The sequence below is a fragment of the Cotesia glomerata genome, linkage group LG4, assembly GCF_020080835.1.
Source record: "Cotesia glomerata isolate CgM1 linkage group LG4, MPM_Cglom_v2.3, whole genome shotgun sequence".
NCBI classification, from domain to species: Eukaryota; Metazoa; Arthropoda; class Insecta; order Hymenoptera; family Braconidae; genus Cotesia; species Cotesia glomerata.
This window is the reverse complement of record NC_058161.1, coordinates 12640781-12665088: the sequence shown is the minus strand read 5'-3', so window position 1 is coordinate 12665088 and position 24308 is coordinate 12640781. Positions and strand designations below refer to the sequence as shown.

The window sequence follows — 24308 nt, the reverse complement described above, 5'->3', positions numbered from 1 at the left end:
AAACTATTGAATTTACAACAAATCTTATTAAGAACAATTTAAATTTCCTATCTAACGAGTCCTAAAAACTAATTTTATCTCAAAAATTTTCTAAAAAAATCGCATTTAAAATTAAAAAAGATAAATGTTCCTTAAAACAATTTCAAGATTACACTGTTGAAAATTTTTATTGTACTTTTACAAGAAATGTATTAGAAGCTAATAGGCAAAACATTTATTTAAAATTACAATCGGGTATAGCCATATATAACTCTGTGAGGTTACTAATTTTACAAAACGGTTTTGTAATTTTAAAAATATTTTTAGATTAGCTAAGTTTGTAAAATTACATTACTTTCCTTGAATTTTACTTGAATTGAAATAAAAAGGAAAAATTTGATTTAATATTTGTTGTCATTTTATTTTTATGAAGCGCTGACTAGATTTTGCATCTCACGTAGACCTAATTTTTACAACTCTGATGATATAAAGTAAAAATAATATTTACCCTAACTAAGAATCGAACACGAGCCGCGCGCTTGCCAGACTGATACCTAACGCCCTACGCCGTACGACCGATAGGTCATTTAACATCTTATTATTCTTATAAGCTAATCCTATGTGGTGATTGAGCTTTACGGCTTATTATTTATTATTTACATTATTTGTGTTATTTGATGCTGTTTATTGATGGAAAATAACTAACTTTTACATTATTTATAATTCATTGAATATTATAAAAATTAAAGTCTAACATATACTCATTCAAATATATTGATTTCAAAATGATCGTTTGAGCGTAATATTAAAATTTATAAAAGATAAATGATGCCTTGAATTTATTATTACAAATAAACAACCATAGACTAAAAATTAGTAAAAATAAATATGAAGGACATTGTTGTTTTTTGATACATCGGGCTCATTTTTGTAAAACTGAAAAGTATTGTTTTTAAAATTAGAAAATAGTCAAGTAGAATTACAATTCGTGTAATATAATTAAAATTGTCTGATAATATTACATCGCACTGTGTAATTTTACAATGAAAATTGTAAAAATAAAAAAAGCTTTTTAAATTTTTTATGAGATTATTGTAATATAAATTACAATATTTTTTTGTGATTTTACATAGAATTATACCGAATCAGATGACAAATAATGTTTGCAAAATTAAAAAGCTTTTTCTTAAAAATTGACCAACGGTTCTGTAATATTACAATGCGTGTTAGGTTTATACATGAAGATTGTAAAATTACAATACATCTTAGTAGATTTTCTGACAGGTGTTGGAAAATTACATGAATTGTATTTTATTTCGCATTGCTATACACTGATTTGTAATTTTACTTATTATTTGTTTTGTAATATCATTGTAATTTTACAAAAATTTTTAACAGTATATTGAACTCACGACAAATCTTGTAGAAAATAAAATTACCTTCCTAATAATTCCCCAAAAAGTGTTCCTACGTCAGCCATTTCCGGATAAATTAACATTAAAAGTCCTAAAACCGCAAGTGTATTGTAAAAAAAAACGAAAAAAAAATAAAGGGTCGATTTACTTTGTATTTTTAATTAGTCTCTTTCTTTGTTTACGATACTCATTACTCGGCGTAACGTTGGCGTAAACTTCGGTAATGTTTTTCGTGGTTTTATGGGTTTTCTGCATTGTTTTATTGTATTTGTTATTGCTGAATAGAGTGCGAGCGCAGAAAGCAGACCCGGGTTATAACGGGAACTTTTAGTTTAACCTCGTTAAAAACAAATGTCCTTGTTATAACATCCTTCCTACAATTTATTTTATTTCTTATCTCATTTCATTTTTTATTTCGGAGTCTTTATTGCCCCTCTTTACCTTTCTTCTTCTCCTACTCCTACTCCTACAGAGAAAACTCTATTTCCTATGTGGATTATTTTCAGTGATCTACTGCATGTTCATATAATTTTGTATAATATTTCCGTCCTACAAGTTAACATTTTATTTTTAAGACCGGCTAAGTAAGAGCTAGTTTACCATTAAAAATTAAATTGTCGAACGAAAATATATAGACTCAGTGTATACATAATATATGTGTCTATATATACTTCCAACTCACTAACTCACTCGGGATATACTTATGCCTTATGTCTATTTGCATTCGGTCGGATACTTCCGGTCTTCATCTCTAATGTCGCGTTAAAAAAATTTTTATTTTCGATTGACGTATACTCTGTTATTTTACTTTGATGTTCAATTTTTAATGATTTTATAAAGATACTCAAAATATTGTTGCAAAAAAGTATTTTTTTTTTTACTTGGAAGAAATAAAATCGGATCTGATTAATATGATAAATATATAATCAGATCTGATATATCTGATTAAATCTGATATATATGATTAAATCTGATAAATCTGATTAATTATGATATATGTTCAAATTTAATATAACTGATCAGATCTCATAGATCTGATATATCTGGTCAGATCTGACATATATGATCAGATCTAATATATCAGATCAGATCTGATATATCTAATAAGATTTGATATATCAGATCAGATCTGATATATCTAATAAGATTTGATATATTAGATGAGATCTGATTTATCTAATAAGATTTGATATATCAGATCAGATCTAATATATCTGATCAAATCTGATTCATATGATCAGATTCAATATATCTGATCAAATCTTATATATCTGGTCAGATCTGATATACCTGGTCAGATCTGACACATAGGATCAGATCTAATATATCTGATCAACTCATAAGGCTCAGATTTAATATATCTGATCAACTCATAAGGCAGATTTGAACCTATATAAAAATCATAGATCAGATTCAAACATGTATATGTTCAAATTTGATATATCTGGTCAAATATGACATATAAGATCAGATCTAATATATCTGATTAAATGTGACACATATGATCAGATCTAATATATCTGATCAAATCTGATATATACACAGAAAAAAAATAGGAAAATTACATTATCTAATGTAACGTGGCGCTCCGTGATGAAAACTAGAAAAATTACAGTTTCAGAATGTAATTATTACAGATTTTATGAGAATTACATTGTAGAATGTTTAATATTTAAGAATTGTAGAATATTTACATTAAAAGCTCTGAAAATTAATATTCAAAATTTCAATTTAGAAAAATTTTATTTCGAACTGCAATTTTTCTAGTTTTAAATACGACGGGACACTTATTACTATTTATAATGTAATTTTTCGAGTTTTCTTTTTTCTGTGTATATATTAAAATTGAATATATCTTATCAGATCTGATATATATTTAATAACATTTAATACAACTAATCAGATAATTAATAATTAATCAGATTAATATATCTGATGAAATTTGATTCATATGATCAGATTTAATATATCTGGTCAAATCTGATATATTTGGTCAGATCTGACGTATATAATCAGATCTAATATATCTGATCAAATCTGATATTTATGTTCAAATTTGATATCGATGTTTTAATTAGCAAATTGTCTAACTCCATTTTAGAAAATCTTCCATTTGTACGAAAAAGTCATTAGTTAAAAATTGATTATAACTTTTTAAAAAATCATTTAATATTTTATAGAGGTGTAATAATTTGGTTTGGGTCATTCAAATACTTTATAATTGGACTATTGTTAAATCAAAATGTTAAAAAATCACCATCTACAAAATAAGCAGTTAGACCGATTGCTAATTAGACCGTCGATATATTTGATTAGATCTGATATATTTAGTCAGATCTAATATATCCTATCAAATCTCATATATCTTATAAATCTAATCTGATTTTAAATATTCGATAAGATTTGACATATCTGATAAGATCTCATATATCAGATCTGAGCAGATCAGATCTCATAAATCAGATCTGATCAGATCAGATCTCATATATCTAATCTAATCAGATCTGATATATCTGATCAGATTTTATATATTTAATAAGATTTGATATATCTGATCATATCTGATACATATGACCAGATCTAATATATCAAATCTGATATATATATTTGTTCAAATTTAATATATCTGATAAGATCTGACATAAATATTCAAATATATCTTATATATAAAATCAGATCAAATATATCTGATCAAATATTATACGTCACTTGAGATCTTATAAATCATATCAACCTTAATATATTGATCAAATCTGATATACTTGATCATATCGGCTATATTTGATCAGATCTAATATTCTAAATCAGATCGAACATTTACAATAATTCTAATATATCTGATCTAGATTAGATCTGACATATCCTAAAAATCCATGACATTTTTATAGAATATCTCAACTCTAAAAATTTTCTGAACAATCCTTAAAAATTCCAAATTAAAAAAATTAAAATTTTTTAAAAATTCATTTTGTTATTATATGAAACCGTCATGAATTACCACAACAAAAAAAAATGAAAATAAAACCGGCACTCTTTTTCCTTGGATCAGTGACCCGGAGCTTTAAATAATGTTTGAATAATAAAGCGCGAATAAACTTTTTATATTAAAATTACTGCAAGTGTTTCAATAAAAATTTCCTGCTCGGAATAATAATTACAATTTATTTATTATTATTTATTATATATCTTCCTCACCATTTTTAGGTAAATCCAAATCATATGATTAACAGCCGTAATTAATCAATCGAACTTTAATCAACACTTCACATCATATTTTTTTTCAACAATTTTAAATTCACTGAACACGTGCTCCACTTGTCACTCAACAAATTAAAATTATTAACCACTAAACAAGTTTATTTTTATTAATAATTAAAATTATGAAAATTAATTAAACAATATTAATATTTATAATAATTAATAATTAATTAAGAGATAAATAATAAATACATTTTCTTTTTTTTTTTTTAAACGCGATATAATTTTTTTGCAAGGACCAGATTTTAATTAAAAGTTAATATTGTTGAAAAAATTGAGGAAGAAGCGACCGAAGTGAATATTGCGAGGGCTGTCGCGTAACTGGCATTACTACTAGCTTAAATTCATGATGCGTCGACGTATGCGCGCCAAAGTAGACATTAAATGAACAGTTCGAGAAGCAGCGATGCGCATGACTGTATATATTTTTAACTTCCCGCTAAATGTGAGGGTAATTTTTAAGAAAATTTTCCTCAATTATAAAATAAGGTAAAGTACCCAGTAATTGAACAGGTTTCAAAGTAAAATGTATTTGACCCTACTTTTAATATAAAAAGATGTAATTATTAGTTCAAATTAGTGAGTTTAAAGAAAATATGAACAATTTTGAATTGATTAGCAAAATAATAAAGATAATTAAATATTTATATTTTGACAATGTTTTTAAGATAGACTATCAGCGGAGTAGTAGTTGAACAATCAATTCTGACAAGCCTTAGTAGTTGAACACTCCGGGAGCAGTAGTTGAACTAATATGTGAACACAACAAAACATCTTGGAATTCACCTGACTAATAATCTCTCTTGGGATGTTCATGTAGCTCATATTACAAGGAAGGTCTATGCCACACTAAACTGTCTCAAACACAGAAAGAATATTCTCTCAACTTCTACGCGCAAACTTCTCATTACAGCAACCATAAATCCAATCATTGATTACTGTTCTTTAGTTCTAATTGATTCATCAAAAAAGCTAGATTATAAATTACAACGTCTTACAAATAACTCTATCAGATTTATCTACAATTTAAGGCGTGACGAGCATATTACTCCATATAGACAATCACTAAATTGGTTAACGATCAAATTTAAAAGACGTTATTATCTGGCTTGTTTTTTATATAAACTCCTCAAAACTGGTGCACCTAAATACTTAAGAAATCTCCTTGTGGATGAACCCCCAGATATCAGAAGATCTGAAAGAATAGCCGCCAAATATAACAATAATTTCAAAATCCCAAACTTCACCAGCTTAGTCTATGAACACTCTTTTGTGGTATCCGCTATCCGACTTTGGAGGGAATTACCAATTGAAATAACTAACTTACTGAGTCTTGATACTTTCAAGACCAGTTCCTATGAATTTTTTCTTCACAAGGAACGAGAAGGCCAACCATGAACGTCTCACAAATTACCTAGCTCAGTTTAATTTTTGGATCAACTTACTTACTAAAAAACTATTTTCTTTTGTGTTTGCTATCAAGAAATCTACCTGCTATCAGTCTTAAACAACAAATTAATCATATATACAAATTAAATTATTTCGTCTATCTACATAAATTATTCTTGTAAAGATTTGTTGAGTATATTACATACTAAAGTTGAGATTTAAGTGTATACTGAGAGAAAGTAAGTGGAGAGTGACCCGGTAGCTTAACTGGTAAAAGCATCCTGACATGTAATCGGGGAGATCCAGGTTCGATTCCTGGCTTGGTTAATTTTTCGTGGATTTTTTCAAAAAGTTGCCCTTTATTCTCAGTAGCTTTCCATCGTTAATACTTAACATATAGTCGAACAGATACTAGCATTCACCAGCTAACTAGTGTTCAAGTTCGATGGTTACCCATCGACCTAACTATCCGAAGACGAATTGTCTCAAATCGTTAGTGAAGATGGAAATTTCCATCCACTTGAAATTAGATTTATACTAGCATAAAAATGACCGAATAGGTGATAACGGTTCAGAAGAATTACATACTAAAGTTTTCATTTTTCAAATTTTTAATATTAAACCACTGTCAGAAAAATATTCTAAATGAAATTGTAAAACAATATAATTATATCTTTATTGCTCATTACGTGTACTTTAATAAAATTGAAATGTATACTTTGCCATTTGGCCATTGCCTTGGCATTAAATCATAAATAAATAAAATAAAAAATAATAAAATATACCCGTACTGAAAAAAAATATATGCCGTATATACGGGGGCAAAAAAAAAGTATGTTTACTGATAGAAGAATTTATTAACTATTAATAATTCAATTTATTTGAAGACAATTATTTAATTTATTAAATTTTAATAAATATTTTTTAACATTTAATAAATATTTATTTGGGAGGAAAAAGCGGCATGATGGCCGAGCGGACTAAGTCATTATCCCGTTAGTTCGTTCGTGCATCATGCCGTGAGGCGAGGTTCGAGCCCCGACGGTTGTTCGAATAGTTCCAACACCAACCGTCGGGGGTCGCTCCGGTAGCCAAACTGTACTGGCATGGGTTTTCTCTGTGGTTTCCCCATCGCCACTATTCCAACACCGATAGAAAGGGGTGAGGAATAGGGTGAATACAGTAGGGGAGAAGGGGGTCAAATGAACCACGGGGCAATTGAACCACTCGACTTAAAAATCGAAAAATTGAAAAACGCTTCATGCTCTTAGAATTAGATTCTAATATGTTAAACTTGGATATGATCAAAATTTGAAATCATTGCGATCGATAAATTTTGAAAAATTGAGATTTTCTTATTTTTAGGCATGCAAACTTTCTTTTCGGCTGGTGACAAATTGTTTAATAATATTTAAATTTTTGAATTAATTGATAAAATTTGAATTATAGTAGTTGTATATACTTATATTTTATAATCCTCAACTTTGTTTATAGTGATAGAATGGTTTATTTATTTATTATTTACTATTAATTGTTTTAAAATTATACGGGGTCAATTGAACCAGCAGTCCCGGGGACGATTGAACCATACGGAGAAGCATGGGACATGCGCGCGCATCTTGACTCGACGTGAAAAATACTCAGGGAAATAACCTAACAATTTGATAAACTCAATTTGTAATTAAAATTATTTTTAAATCGATTTTTAATTTATTAAATATAATATATGTGTATTAAAAATGTGCAACAGTAATATTAGAAAGTAACAATTAATATGTTATTTATTAAAAGTTCGGGTTTGAGTTATAAATGTCATTGGTTCAATTGACCCTGAGCAGTGGTTCAATTGCCCCCGAGCGGGGGTCAATTGAACCATTCGACGCGTTTGGATAAATTAATAATTTTTAATTTCATATGAAAGGAAGATTGCTTATAAACAAAAATCATCTTTATAAATTATTTGCATTAATTATATTACATTATAATAACATTTATTGTAAAATACCAAATTCTATCACAACTCATAATTATCTTTTATATTTTTAAATAATAAAAACGTTAATTTATTTAGTGAATTTAATTATTATCATGTATTCCAGCTGTAGGATCATAAAAAGTGTCAAAAGAAAATTGCTAATTTTGTTTTTGATTTTAAATAAATATTTGTTAACAGTTAACAAATATTCATTAACCATCAATAAATATTTATTAACAGTTAATAAACTGTACTTAATAATTACTTATTAACTATTAATAAATATTTGTTAACTGTTAATAAATATTTATTAACATTTAAGGAGGTCCTTTCGCCGCCAATGTAAAATAAAAAATATTAGATTATGAGTAAATTTAATTTTTTTCTAATAGTTAAGGTCCTTATTTATCTTATAGTGAGATTTAAATTATACTTTACCGGACAAATTTTTGAAAAAATAAAATTTTTAAATGTTAGTATTTGTTCAGAGTCTTACGAGAAAATCAGACGTTTGCAGTATTTCTCGGATTATACTATCAGTCATGGATTAGATGAAGTAAAAAAAAACTAAAAATCAGATTTTCGAAATATTCAGGTTTCTTTTTTTGCAATAAAATATATCAGTTACCGAGATATTTATTGAGAAATTAATATTTAAAAATCACAAAAAATTCTCAAGTTACCTACAATAAAATGGAGTCAAAAGATTTGGCAACGTTGCGTACACGGAAAGAAAATTGTACGAAAAATTACAATGAAAACATCGTAATTTTTAGTATCGGATATTGCAGTGCCGGACCAGAACTCAAACATCGTAATTTATACGATGCAACATCGTAAATTTCTATCACTCAAATTAAAAAGAAGTTTAGGTCACCGAAAAAATAATTCTGTATCATCCAGGAATCGAACCCGGTGTCCTCTCCGCCTCAAGTCCAAGGTTTATTACCTCACGCTATCGGAGGGATTTACTAAAGTTTCTGTTCAGTCACATAATAAGACCCTCGATACAGTAGTTGGTCATCTTTCGGTGGTGGCGTCACAAACTACTAGACTCTGTCTCTCTTTTATTAAAACATATAGTATGCGTCCTTATTCACTTGCTCTTACGGAAAAAAAATTTACTAAATAACATCGTAATTTTCAATAATTCAAATTGTATTCTGTAGACGGCAGCATCGTAAAAATCGAGATACTGAAAGTCTAGTCCTGGATTACGATGTTACTATAGTAATTTTTCATAGGATTTTTTTTCCGTGTAGCGCGCGAGCTTCAGACCATTCAATAAATTCAAACTAAACTTTAACGCGCTTATGTTTTTCATGCATACTTATTAGTTAATTTATTGTTAACAAATTTTCATAATTCATAATTGAAAAATAAAACAATAATTAAAAAATACTAGCATTCCTGCCATGAGACATTAGAATGTTATGGTTTTGTGACTAAACATTTTTAATTAATTTATTTATTTACACTGACTGCAAAAAGTTAAACACGGTTAAGGTTATATTGTGCAAATAAAAATGTAAACAACCGAAATAAAGCGTTGCCAAATCACGGACAGGTTACTAACAGCTGATTTACAACAGTCAAATTAATTTTTGTATTTAACTATTTTTTTTTTTAATTTTCAAAATTTCAACGATTAATGCCTCATATACTATTTATTTATTAATTTTAGGAATTTTTATGGGTTTTGTATTTTAATTTATTGAAAATTTACTACTACAGTTGTTATCACTCAACTGGAGCGAAAGGACTTCCTCAATAAATCGTATTTAATAAATAATTTATTAACTGTTAAAAAATATTTATTAAATCTTATGATGTTAAAAAATCATTTATTAACAGTTAATAAAGCTTATTAAATATAAGCAAATCCTTCTATCAGTGTGGCGTATATATTTTATATGTGCGACGTATATGTATTTTTGTCAGCATATATGCGCATATATATTTTTTCAGTGTGGGATATGGCAATAGGCACACCAAAAATTTTCAAAGTTTTATTGAAATATCTAGAGAAAAATAACATATTATTGATTAATATTCAAAATAATACTATCAATATTTAATATGTTCATTTGAAAATGATAAATATTTGTATTTAATTTTTTAATTACATTTTTTATGAATGACAAAGCAAATTTTCAATTATAAATCAAAAAAACTCTATTCAAAACGTTCAATAATTTTTAACTACACTAATTTTGAGCTATAAAAATTATTCAATTTGCAATAATTAATACAAATGACAATGCTGATCACTAGTCTATAAACCCATTAGAGATTAGAGTGCTGTTAAAATTATACGGCCCCAGCTTGTTCAAGTTATGGGTACCGCTTTTAAAATTTCGAGGTATAGTTATACGCTAAAATTTAATATAAAAATAATAGTTTATGTCTTTGCAAAAAATATGAATTATTTAAAAAAGACTATTTCATTGGGTGGTACAATTTTTTTTACTTAAAATGATATGCCGTTTTTTTTACTGATTGTTCGGTTTACGGTTTAGTACCTTTTTCATGAAAAAAATAGCATCTATCGGTTATTCTCGACATGCCAACTTTTAAGTTAACGAAAATATGATTTTTTTGATTTATAATTGAAAGAACTTACAGAAATCAATTACTGTATCATTGAATAATTATAATATATTAATCTATTGAAAAATTTTAGTAGAGCACGTGTTAATTTTTAATTTAAGCACTACCCGTATAGCAATCTTTTTCAAGGCTTGAGCAAATCTGGTCTCAATTTCGATAGCTGTTAGTGTCTTTTTTTACCTATGGGTCTTGCTCCAGATACCTGTAGCAAATTCAATTGACAAGTATTGAACAAGCCTTGTACAAGAACTTCGGGCCAGATTATAACTCAAGAATTGTGTAAGAAAATTGAGAAAATCTAAAGATGCTTAACGATAAACTAACTATATCAATTCTTGAGAAAGACTGACACCAGAAACATGCCGAATATATTTGGGCAAGACTTGCTCAATATCTGCTCAGGATCAAATGTTTTCGAGTGACCGTTCGCATCATTCTACCCCTTATATATTTACTATAGGATCAGTGGATCTCATTCAGCATAACCTTTTAGAGTATAGACCTACTGTTTTATCAATCAAGACAAAATTATTTTAAAATGAGCGCCACTGAATCAATACATCTTCAAGTGGTGGAGGGGAAAAAGTGCTATAAAATATATAATGCATGATGCATCTTGAGCAAATCTTGAGCAAGTCACGCTTCAACAGTTGCTGTTAGTTTTTGGTTGACAAATGATTTAGAAATGAACAAATTACTGAGAATTACGGATCTTGAGCAAGTCATGGGTAAGTGTCTGTTGTGAGTTTCTGATTCAGAAAATGCGTCAGAAAGTTTTTCAATACACCTTGCATTAGACTTTTCTCATATTCTTGCACAAGATGTCTTGAGCTAGTTAAAAATAAATCTTGAACCAGTTCTTTTTACATGAACATGAGCAAGACCCATATGTAGAAAAAGACACTAGTAACTAGGGGTTTTGCTCAAGACACTGGAACCTAAATCTTGCTCAAGCACGAGTTACCTGGGTAACTATGTCAATTCTTGAGAATGACTGACGACAGAAGCATGCTAAATATACTTGTGCAAGACTTTCTCAAGATCTGCTCAAGATCAAATGTTTTCGAATGACTGTTCGCATCATTCTACCTCTCCTATATTTACTATAGGATCAGTGGATCTCATTCAGCTTAACCTTTTAGAGTATAGACCTACTGTTTTATCGATCGACAAAATTATTTTGAAATGAGCGCCACTGAATCAATACATCTTCAAGTAGTGGAGGGAAAAAAGTGCTATAAAATATATAATGCATGATGCATCTTGAGCAAATCTTGAGCAAATCTTGAGCAAGTGACGCTTCAACATTTGCTGTTAGTTTTTGGTTGACAAATGCTTTATAAATGAACAAATTACTGAGAATTACGGATCTTGAGCAAATCTTCAGCAAGTCATGGGTAAGTGTCTATTGTGAGTTTCTGATTCAGAAAATGCGTCAGAAAGTTTTTCAATGCACCTTGCATTAGACTTTTCTCATATTCTTGCACAAGATGTCTTGAACTAGTTATATATTAATCTTGAAGCAATTCTTTCTACATGAACATGAGCAAGACCCATATGTGGAAAAAGACACTAGTAACTAGGGGTTTTGCTCAAGACACTGGAACCTAAATCTTGCTCAAGCACGAGTTACCTGGGTAACTATGTCAATTCTTGAGAATGACTGACACCAGAAGCATGCTAAATATACTTGTGCAAGACTTTCTCAAGATCTGCTCAAGATCAAATGTTTTCGAATGACCGTTCGCATCATTCTACCTCTCCTATATTTACTATAGGATCAGTGGATCTCATTCAGCTTAACCTTTTAGAGTATAGACCTACTGTTTTATCGATCGACAAAATTATTTTGAAATGAGCGCCACTGAATCAATACATCTTCGAGTAGTGGAGGGAAAAAAGTGCTATAAAATATATAATGCATGATGCATCTTGAGCAAATCTTGAGCAAATCTTGAGCAAGTGACGCTTCAACATTTGCTGTTAATTTTTGGTTGACAAATGATTTAGAAATGAACAAATTACTGAGAATTACGGATCTTGAGCAAATCTTCAGCAAGTCATGGGTAAGTGTCTATTGTGAGTTTCTGATTCAGAAAATGCGTCAGAAAGTTTTTCAATGCACCTTGCATTAGACTTTTCTCATATTCTTGCACAAGATGTCTTGAACTAGTTATATATTAATCTTGAAGCAATTCTTTCTACATGAACATGAGCAAGACCCATATGTGGAAAAAGACACTAGTAACTAGGGGTTTTGCTCAAGACACTGGAACCTAAATCTTGCTCAAGCACGAGTTACCTGGGTAACTATGTCAATTCTTGAGAATGACTGACACCAGAAGCATGCTAAATATACTTGTGCAAGACTTTCTCAAGATCTGCTCAAGATCAAATGTTTTCGAATGACCGTTCGCATCATTCTACCTCTCCTATATTTACTATAGGATCAGTGGATCTCATTCAGCTTAACCTTTTAGAGTATAGACCTACTGTTTTATCGATCGACAAAATTATTTTGAAATGAGCGCCACTGAATCAATACATCTTCAAGTAGTGGAGGGAAAAAAGTGCTATAAAATATATAATGCATGATGCATCTTGAGCAAATCTTGAGCAAATCTTGAGCAAGTGACGCTTCAACATTTGCTGTTAGTTTTTGGTTGACAAATGCTTTATAAATGAACAAATTACTGAGAATTACGGATCTTGAGCAAGTCATGGGTAAGTGTCTGTTGTGAGTTTCTGATTCAAAAAATGTGTCAGAAAGTTTTTTAATGCACCTTGTATTAGACTTGTCTCATATTCTTGCACAAGATGTCTTGAGCTAGTTATATATAAATCTTGAAGCAGTTCCTTCTACATGAACTTGAGCAAGACCCATATGTAAAAAAGACACTAGCACTAGAGGTTTTGCTCAAGACACTGGTACCTAAATCTTGCTTAAGCACATGTTACCTAGGATAATTCATTTTAGTTTGTTAAATTTGATGAAAATATCAAACCAATGCCTTAAAAATGTACATAATTCAATATAATATAGATCTATACGATACCGTGATGAATATTTCATTACAGCGTCCTTTGTTCCCCCTCTTTCTGAGAAAACTGTTAACTGTTTTCCATATCACAGAACGCAACATCAACGTCTTCTATTCATGCCCATCAGATAGATGATAAGACCGTCGGAAAAAGGTTAGTTGTTTGACAGTTTCTTAAGCTGACCTCCTCTTAGCCCGGAGCTAAGTCTGATGACATTCTAAAATATTCAAGCATCTCTCAAGACTTTCCTCCGCTGGAAAAGAAAGAAAAGCTTCAATCGAAAATTTCATACCCTGTTATGGACCATAGACTGTAGATGAAAAATTTATGTCCTGAGAAATCGCGTTGGAATTTCGATTGACCATGTAACTAAGAGGGTTCAAAGAGAATTATAGAGCGAAAGGGAAAAAATTGAGAATGAGGAAGAATTTTCGAGGTCAAAAAGAGAGATGATAAAATATTAATAAAATTCTGGAATGTAAATAAAAATTTTGTTGGTTTTAGTCGCTGAAGTTGGTTTTAGTTTAAAACGAATTAATTCAATCTGACCAGATCTAGATCTAATCACAATCAGAGATCTGATTGTACTTGATCACAATCAGAGCTGGTCAAAATGAGATTTAATTATACTTAATCAATATAAGAACTGATCACTCGTCATATTTGATCACTTTAAGATCTGATTATAGTTTATTATAATCAGATCTGAGCATATATGATCACAATCAGATCTGATTATAAATTAATCTAATCATATATGATCAATGATTGCTCTTAAACAAATCTAATCATATATGACCATACTCAGATCTGATCATGAACTAATCTGGTCATATATGATCACAATCAGATCTGATTATATATTATCACAATCAGATATAATCATAAACAGAAAACATCAGATCTGATCATGAACTAATCTGGTCATATATGATCACAATCAGATCTGATTATATATAATCTTAATCGAATTATGGCAATGTATAATCCTATTTGATTTATTCTGTTTATGAACAGATCTGATTGTGATCTGATCATGAATATAATCGTGATCTAATCATATATGTATATATGATCATGATCTGATGATATTTAAGATCATTATCTGATCATATTTATGATCACGATCTGATCATATTTATGATCACGATCTGATAATATTTATGATCACGATCTGATCATATTTATGATCACGATCTGATCATATTTATGATCACGATCTGGTGATATTTATGATCTGATTATATTTATGATCTGATTATATTTATGATTACGATTTTATCATATTTGTGATCATGATCTAATGATACTTATGATCTGATTACATTTATTATCACGATCTGATCATGATCTGATCATTTTTATAATCATTATCTGATCATATTCATGATTATGATCTGATCATATTTATAATCATTATCTGATCATATTCATGATTATGATCTGATCATATTCATGATTATGATCTGATCATATTCATGATTATGATCTGATCATATTTATGATCATGATCTGATGATACTTATAATCTGATTTTATTTATGATCACGATCTGATCATACTTATAATCATGATCTCATCATATTTATAATCATGATCTCATCATATTTATGATCATGATCTGATCATATTTATGATCATGATATGATCATATTTCGTCACAATCAGATCTGGTCATATATGATCACAATAAAATCAAACCGTTTCAAATTTCCTACAGATTTGTTCATATTTAATCAAAGCTTTTCCCATAAAAGAATTCCAGATTAACCTTCTAAATTTATCTACCTAGCTATTTCTAATTGAATCGACCAAATCTGATTATATCTGATCATATATACCTCGATTTCGTTCAATCTAACTTTTTCCCTTAAAAATCCGTTTCAAAGCCCGTTTTAAGTATAAATTCACACTTATAACTAAAAGCAAAATAAATTGTAACACTCCCTAGAAGCTTATTAACCCAAATCTTTTGTTAAAACATAACTACACTGGTACATAATTAAAGAAAACCTGAAAATGAGATCACCTGTGGTTAAGTATCGTGTTAGTACTAGGTAAAGTATTACTTTTATTTTAACATCTATTTATACTTTTCCATTTGTTATAAAAGACCGTATTACGGATTTATGTCAAGGGTTTTATTTTTCTTCGTTGTAATTTCTTCCTCTTCTTTTTCATCTCCAACTCATTCCAGTTCTTTTAGCCTAAGCTCCGCAAAACGTGTAGCGATGCGACGAATGAAATCCTCAAGTTCTAAACCTTTTTATCCAACTAAATAGGGTTAGGTGGTTGTTAATTTTTTATAGAACGAATTATGTCGAGCATAGCAACGCTGCAAGTCACATATGTTAAGACTAATTTTAATGAGAGGATTGTTTTTATAAAAATTTTTTTTTGTTGGTAAATAGGCTCGTGTTTTACAGCGAATTAAATTTAATTGAGTAATTCATTTAATTAGTTTTACTGATGGTCAATTAACACAACAAAAAATATCAGATCAGGTCATTAAGATATAGGATGATGTCATTACTCAGTACTCATAATTTATTGCATTGCAATGTTTAATTATTGCATACATAATCCGATAAAAAAAGTTCAAAAAAAATTTTTTTTATTTAAGCTGAAGCTTCCGTCATTATAATTAAAGGAAAAAAAGGTGATATTAAGGTAAAGTACCCAGTAGTTAAATAGGTTTTGAAGTAAAACGTATTTGACCCCACTTTTAACATATAGGGCATTCCATACCCGAGAAAAATATTTATATATAAATTGGTTATATATGATTATATATGAAAAATGGCCAAATATAATCATATCTAATCATATATAATTATATATAACTATATATAATTATATATAACAATATTTAATTATATATTTATTACATCTAATTAATTATTGGGTTAATTTTATGGATAGAGTATTTAATATGTTCCTACGCAATTTTCTGTAACCAATTAAAATGCAAGAAAAAATATCTAGCTAGAATTTATCGGCTATTACCAACGGTGGCGTTGTTTGCTCGGTGGGTCTTATATACGTGACTGAATAAAGTAGTCAGTACTTGTCTCGGATAGCTTAACTGGTAGAGCCCTTAGCGCGTAACCGAGAGATCTGGGTTCGATTCCCAGTCTGGACTGTCTGATTATTTTTTCAATTACGGAAAAATTCCCACTGAGTAGGTCCCCCCCTTCCCCTATCCGTTCTTTCCCAACTCCCTTAAAATTTTCTTTAGTACAGGTTAACACCAGCGGTCACCCATCCAACTATTAACCCTGCTCAATGCTGCTTAACTTTGGTGATAGTGATTCTATAATCTACATAATGTATCATATGAGTTTATCATAAATATAATATAAAAATTGATTTTATAATATATTTGGATAGTCATAATTCATAATTTATTTATTTTACCGAATTTCATTATAATATAACACTTATTTAAATAATAAAATAAATAATGATTTTACTATTAGGTAGTAGCAGGGCAGACCAAAACATCTCATAGGAAATGTAACAAATTTTGTATTTCAGAATTATTTAAACGTAATTATAAACATCATTTTACACTTTTTGTGATTATCAAAAAAAATTTTTTCAAAGAAAAAATTTTTATATATGTTAATTATATATAAGTATATATAATTATATATACTTATATTTAATTATATATGGGACTATATAGAATCTTGCATGGCTGTATATTGCTCCATATATAGTCATATATAATTATATATGATTATATATGACCTCATATACAATTCCATATATAATCATGTATGATTATATATAATTATATGTGGAACTATATATAATCTTGTCTGGTTGTATATTGCTTAATTATATGATAATTATAAATGATAATCAAAAATTTTCAACGTTTTATTGAAATATCTAAAGAATTATAACATATTATTGATTAATATTAAAAATAATGAGTGTTTTTTCATGTCGTCTAGGTCAAATAACTAGTAGATGTTGTTCAAGTCAAGAGATGGATACTTTCATCTTCCCTTATTGGTTGAGAGATATCCTCTCTGTATATAAGTTCGATGGAAATCCATCAAACTTGAATACTAGTAAAGCTGTAAGCTTTTAGTATCCATTCGAGTACTAAAGATGTTAATTAATTGAAAGAAATGAAAGAAATTATTTTGAATGAGAGTAAAGACAGACTTTCGAAAAAATAAATGGGGTTGGTTGCCAAGCCAGGAATCGAACCTGGATCTCCCTGATAACATGTCAGTAGCTCTACCAGTTAAGCTACCGGGCCCCTTCCACCATCCACCTTTCTCAGTCCATTCTTATACTCTCAATACTTACTTTACTATCCCTTCCATTTTACCCGAGTTACGTACTATGATGGTACACGGAAATAAAATTGAAGGAGTTTTTACTAATTTACTATTGTAATTTTTACTAAATAAAAGAGTAACGGTGGACTATACATCTTATTTAGTAATTTTTACGATCTACTATTGTAAATTTTATCCAACAAATAAGACAAGCAAGAGTCTTAAAAAGTCGAATACTATAGAGCAAATTATACAATATGTGTTTGTGAACTTTACCATTCAACTATTGTAAAAATTCACAGTTGGTTTTTTTAAAAGAAATATTAGGGAGGGAGAGAGATAGAAGGTTGGACTAATTGGTACCTGTACAGTAATCGAAAAAAGAAACCGACATTTTCGTGCTATCTGGGAATCGAACCCAGAACTCTGTGTTGGCAGCCAGAGACTCTCCCTCTACGCTATCTGAGGTAAACTAAGACACATATCCTTTAACATTTACATAAACTCGGAGTCTAGCGCTGTGCACGGCCATCACTCACACTAATTGAGAAACATTCCAATTCAACTATTGTAAAATTTGCTATAGTTCTATTGGAAAGATACAGAGGCAGCACTGGAAATTTTCATCTCTTACTTTTTACAATAGTAATATCGTATTTTTTCATGAATAAATAGTATTTTTTCTTCTAAAATATTTGAAAATTAATAGTAATCAAAGTATAGTCCAGCTTTACAATAGTTGTATCGTAAATTTTCCCAGAAATTTTTTCCCGTGTAGTAGTACTTTTATTTAGGCAATATTATTAAATTACTAAAGGTGTTTTCATGACCGGATATATATATATATATATATATATATATATATATATATATATATATATATATATATATATATATATATATAATGAGTGTTTTTTCATGCCGTCTAGGTCTTTACTCTCATTCAAAATAATTTCTTTCAATTAATTAACATCTTTAGTACTCGAATGGATACTACAAGCTTACAGCTTTACTAGTATTCAAGTTTGATGGATTTCCATCGAACTTATGTACAGAGAGGATATCTCTCAACCAATAAGGGAAGATGGAAGTATCCATCTCTTGACTTGAACAACATCTACTAGTTATTTGACCTAGACGGCATGAAAAAACACTCATTATATAAATACAATTCAATCATGAAAACACCTTTAGTAAAATAAAAATAATACTATCAATATCTAATATGTTCATTTAAAAAAGATAAATATTTGTATTTAATTTTTTAATTATATTTTTTATGAGTGACAAAGTAAATTTTTAATTATAAATCAAAAAAAATCTATTCAAAACGTTCAATAATTTTTAACTACACTAATTTTTAGCTATAAAACTTATTTAATTTGCAGTAATTAATACAAATGACAATGCTGATCACTAATCTATAAACCTATCAGAGATTAGAGTGCTGTTAAAATTATACGGCCCCAGCTTGTTCAAGTTCTGGGTACCGCTTTTAAAATTTCGAGGTATAGTTAGACGCTAAAATTTAATATAAAAATTATAGTTTATGTCTATTGCAATAAATATGTATTATTTAGAAAAGACTATTTCATTGGGTGGTACAATTTTTAACTTCCCGCTAAGAAAATCGAAGATTTTCAAAAATCGGGAAGTTATTGTTTTCACCCCGTTTTGCAAAAATCGAGTTTTCATCAGATCTCGACGTTTGAAGGTCACAGGAAGCTTCCCTGACTATACCCGCGAGGTTGTCACGGTGTCCGTATGTATGTATGTGTTACAAATATAAATAATGCTGTGAAGCGGAAAAGAATAGGAGTTACGGTAATTATTACGTGAAGCGTTCCACATTAACGTAACGGGATATCGGTAGGAAAGGATTGAGAAAGGAATGTGGAGAGGATCATCTTAATGTGAGTTTATAGAATATGCGAGAAAAAATTACTAGATAGCTCGGACTGGGATTCGAACCCAGAACCTTCCGAAGACATGTCGGCTACTCTACCATTTGAGCTATCCGGTCTATACTAAATTTCCTTTCACTTATTCTATATACATTAAGCCACACCGTGTGTGTGTGTGTGTGTGTGTGTGTGTGTGTGTGTGTGTGTGTGTGTGTGTGTGTGTGTGTGTGTGTGAAAGTATGTGAACCACTTATAACTTTTGAACGGCTTTACCGATTTCATCGCGGTTGGTGCCATTCAAAAGGGCTTGATCAAACTTAGATTTTGAAAACTATTTGGACCGATTCAGATCAATAGATTTTGAGAAATCTTCAAAAAACTGAAAAAAAAATTTTTTTCAAATGTGGTTTTTTTGGAATCACTTTTAAACGGCTTAATGGTTCAATTCCAAAAACTAATCAGCTCTTAACCTCAAAAAATCACGTCAATCGCCACCAGTCCGGTCAAAATCGGTTGATTCGTTCGAGAGATATCGTGAACGAAAGAAAACCGAAAAAAGCGCGATCAATTCAAAATTGAGATTCTTTGTGAGGCTTGAAAAACTGCGTCGAATGCTGCCAACCGCGTGAAAATCGGTTTATTCATTCAAAAGTTATTGCGGTTTAAAAATTCAAAAAATAGTTTCTTATCAAATCTCTATCAGACTTTTGAGCTCGAAGAGCTCAAAAGCATAGGAAAGCAATCTCTTTGAGCTCGGAGAGCTCCAAATAACCCATACATTGTATTTTTACGCTCGAAGAGCTCAAAAACGTCATTGGTGCAATTTTAAGCGCCTAAGTATGGAATCAGCGGGAAGTTGCAGGGATGGCCTTCAGGGTCAACCGTTTTTCTAATTTTTATTACTTAAAATAATATACTGTTTTTTTTACTGATTGTTCGGTTTACGGATTAGTACCTTCTTCATGAAAAAAATAGCATCTATTGAATATTATAAACATGTAAACTTTTAAGTTAACAAAAATATAATTGTTTTGATTTATAATTGAAAAAATTTACAGAAATCAATTACTGTATCATTGAATAATCATAACATGCGCATATTACTCATAATAAATTTCCGAATTTTGTATTACAACAATTCGAAAAGTATGTTCAAGTACTGGTCCTATTTTTATAAGTGTTCAAATATTAGGTACTTTATTTTACTTTGAGCTGATAAAAAAAAGTTCCAAAAATGAAATGATCATATTAAATTACCAATAAAATTTTCATATTAAAAATGATGTAATTAGTACTTCAGGTAGAAGTAAAGCATTTTTATGTTTTCAATCCAATTTCAACCCAATGTTCGTTCAGATGGAATCTACTGAGCAGTTACAGCTGGAATTAATTAATCTCCGGATGTCTCGGACATTATTATCAAGTTCTAAAATGTACCAACTATTTCATTCTCTTCTCTTCTTTTCTCCAGCTCTTACGCTTTGGTTCTTTATTTTGGCTCTTCTTCTTCCCTCTATTCTCTTATTTAACACTTTTCAATCCGAGTGGAAAAGAATTTTCTTCATTAATTAACAGCAGAGCAAACGATGGAGTGAAATTTATTATCCTCATATTTTTTGCTTTATTTATTTTTACTTTCATGCTACAGTAAATTGTCTACTAATTCAACATCTTCATTGACTTAACTTTTTATTATTATTGTCATAATTATTATTATCATATTTTTTTTTTCATTCGAGTTTTTTTAGTACATACTCAAATATTGAAAGTAAAAACTTGCTTTCAAGAAAATAAAAATCAAATTTGATCATGGTCATTAATGACCAGATCTAAACATAGGCATTTATGACTAGATCTGATCATGGTAATGCATGACCATTCTGATCATGATCATTTATGACCAGATTTGATCATGATCAGAAAAATATGACCAGATCTAATTATGATCAAATATTATCTGACCTGATCATAGTTATATATTACCCGATCTCATCATGATCATTTCTTATTATGACCCACTATGATCATATCTCAATATTATCTACTGAGATCATAATATGATCATGGTCAGATATGGCCAGATAATAATATGATCATGGTCAGATATGACCATATAATAATATGATCATGGTCAGATATGACTAGATCATAATCATGATCATATCTGATTAAGGTCAGATCATAATTATGATCATATCTGATTGTAGTTAGATTTAATCAGATCATTGTATGGTCATATCTAATCATTGTCAGATATGATCAGATCATGACCAAATCATAATATGAACATGACCAGATCATATTATCATAATGACTAGATCATAATATGATCATGGTCATATATGACCAGATCATCATATGATCACATCTGATCATGGTCAGATATGATCAGATAATGACCAGATCATAATATGAACATGGCCAGATCATAATATGGTGATGGTCAGATATGGCCAGATCATAATATGGTGATGGTCATATATGGCCAGATCATAGTTATGATCATATCTGATCATGGTCAGATATGATCAGACCATGGCCAGATCACAATATGAACAACACCAGATCATATTATGATAATGAGTCATTATTAATGACCATATCATAGTGTGATCATGGTCATATATGACCAGATGATATTATGATCATGGTCAGATATGGCCAGATCATAATTATGACAATATCTGATCATGGTCAGATTATAATTATGATTATATCTGATCATGGTCAGATATCATCATAATTATGATCTGGCCATATCTGACCATGATCTAATATCAGTATGATCAAATATGGTCATATATCATCATGGCAAGATCATAATTATGATCATATCTGATCATGATCAGATCATAGTATGATCATATCTGATCATGGTCAGATATGATCATATATTATTATATTTGAATATAATCAAGTTGGGTCATGTTCAGATCTAACCAGATCTGATTTTGATAAGAGTAATTTTAATTAAAATTTCTTATTAAGTTTTAAATTAATAATCTGACCTGAATTTTTTCATTATAAAAAATAAATACCGAAAAGTTTTAGTAAAATGATAAATATTCAGAGTGTCCTTTTAGACTTCTGATTGGAATAAAAAGTTTGAATGGATCAAAACCCGGCGAATAGTGATATAAGAAGATAAGACCGATGACGTTGAGACAATAGGGTACGAGAATGGTTTATAAAAGTGGAATAAAAAAGTATATATTTTAAATATTAGCCGAGAAAAAAGCCGGTGTACTCAAGACCGAGACACTTCTGTGCTCATACACAAAAAGAAGTGGAAGGATAATCATAATAATCCGAAAGGACTTGGAGTAGAAGTCGGAGGTAAAAAGAAAAATGATAGTCGAGTCTTGGAAAAATGAATACTGGAAAGGTACAAAAGAAAAGTTTGTTAAAAAAAAAGTTTAACAAGGCCAATAAGAATCCTTTTTTTGTTTCAAGTACTTTTGCTGAATATTTGTTTACATTATTACATAAATAATAAAAAATCATAAATAAACTTGAAAGCAATACAATACTGTCGATGTGCGAAAGAATCGTTAAAAACCGGAAGGCATTTTTCGTGAAGACGAATGGGTTAATTCAGTATCGAAAAAGGGTGCGTTCGTTTTAAATTGAATCATAAATCCCGCTGATTTAAACTTTTTTAGAAAAAAAAAAAAAAAAAAACCCCGCGCATGTATCGGTGATTATAAATTGAATATAAAGATAAAAGATATAGAGGATCGTTGAGATTAATATTAATGCCCATCGCGAAAGTTTTAACAACGTGCCGAGAGGGTTATCTCTCTATATCTTTTTGCCTGGTATATATTCCGTAAAATATTTGTACAGCGTAGCTACAAATTCCAATTTGAGAAACCGCTTCCCAGCCGTGCTCTATACCAAAGAGTATATGTAATAACACTATAACTATGGGAGTGTTATGTTTCAGACTCATGTGACCCACCATGAGATTTAAATTAATTAATTAATAACCCTCGTCTCGCCTCGGTTACAAATATTCTATTTTATATACATCCCTCTTTATTTATTTATAACCATACTCCTAATGTATTTATGTCCTGGTCTTACTCGGGACAGTAATCCCGGTTCATTATTATGGAAATTGTTTTTGATTTATAATTTACAAGTTTTTTCATTTCAATCGATTAAAAATAATTTCAATTGACTTTAAATTTAATTTTAGATTCTTTACTGCTTCAATTTGTGGCTAGTTCTTAAAAAAAACAATCTAATATATCTGATCAAATCTGATCAGATCTGATATATATAGTCAGATCTAATAGATCTGATGTACATGATCAAATCTGATAGATCTGATATATAACACCAGATCTGATAGGTCTTATACATCTGAGCAGATCTAGTAGATCTGATATATCTGATCGGATATAATATATCTGATCAGATCTGTTCAATCTGA

The 24308-nt window shown here is 29.5% G+C and overlaps 2 protein-coding genes across 2 annotated transcripts in view; both read right to left on the bottom strand.

Moving 5' to 3' along the window:
- The window catches only part of LOC123263534, a 111960-nt gene extending 107167 nt beyond the window's left edge, over window positions 1–4793 (bottom strand). The window contains exon 1 of the mRNA XM_044726388.1: window positions 4590–4793. Coding sequence (XP_044582323.1) covers window positions 4590–4613 — 24 coding nt within the window. The 5' untranslated portion in view covers window positions 4614–4793. The remainder of the gene's footprint in view (window positions 1–4589) is intronic.
- A 1911-nt stretch (window positions 4794–6704) lies between these two features.
- Window positions 6705–24308, bottom strand: part of LOC123263541 (carboxypeptidase Q-like) — a 46052-nt gene continuing 28448 nt past the window's right edge. Inside the window, exon 7 of the mRNA XM_044726399.1 lies at window positions 6705–6721. The gene's annotated coding sequence lies outside the window, so the exon portion shown is untranslated. The remainder of the gene's footprint in view (window positions 6722–24308) is intronic.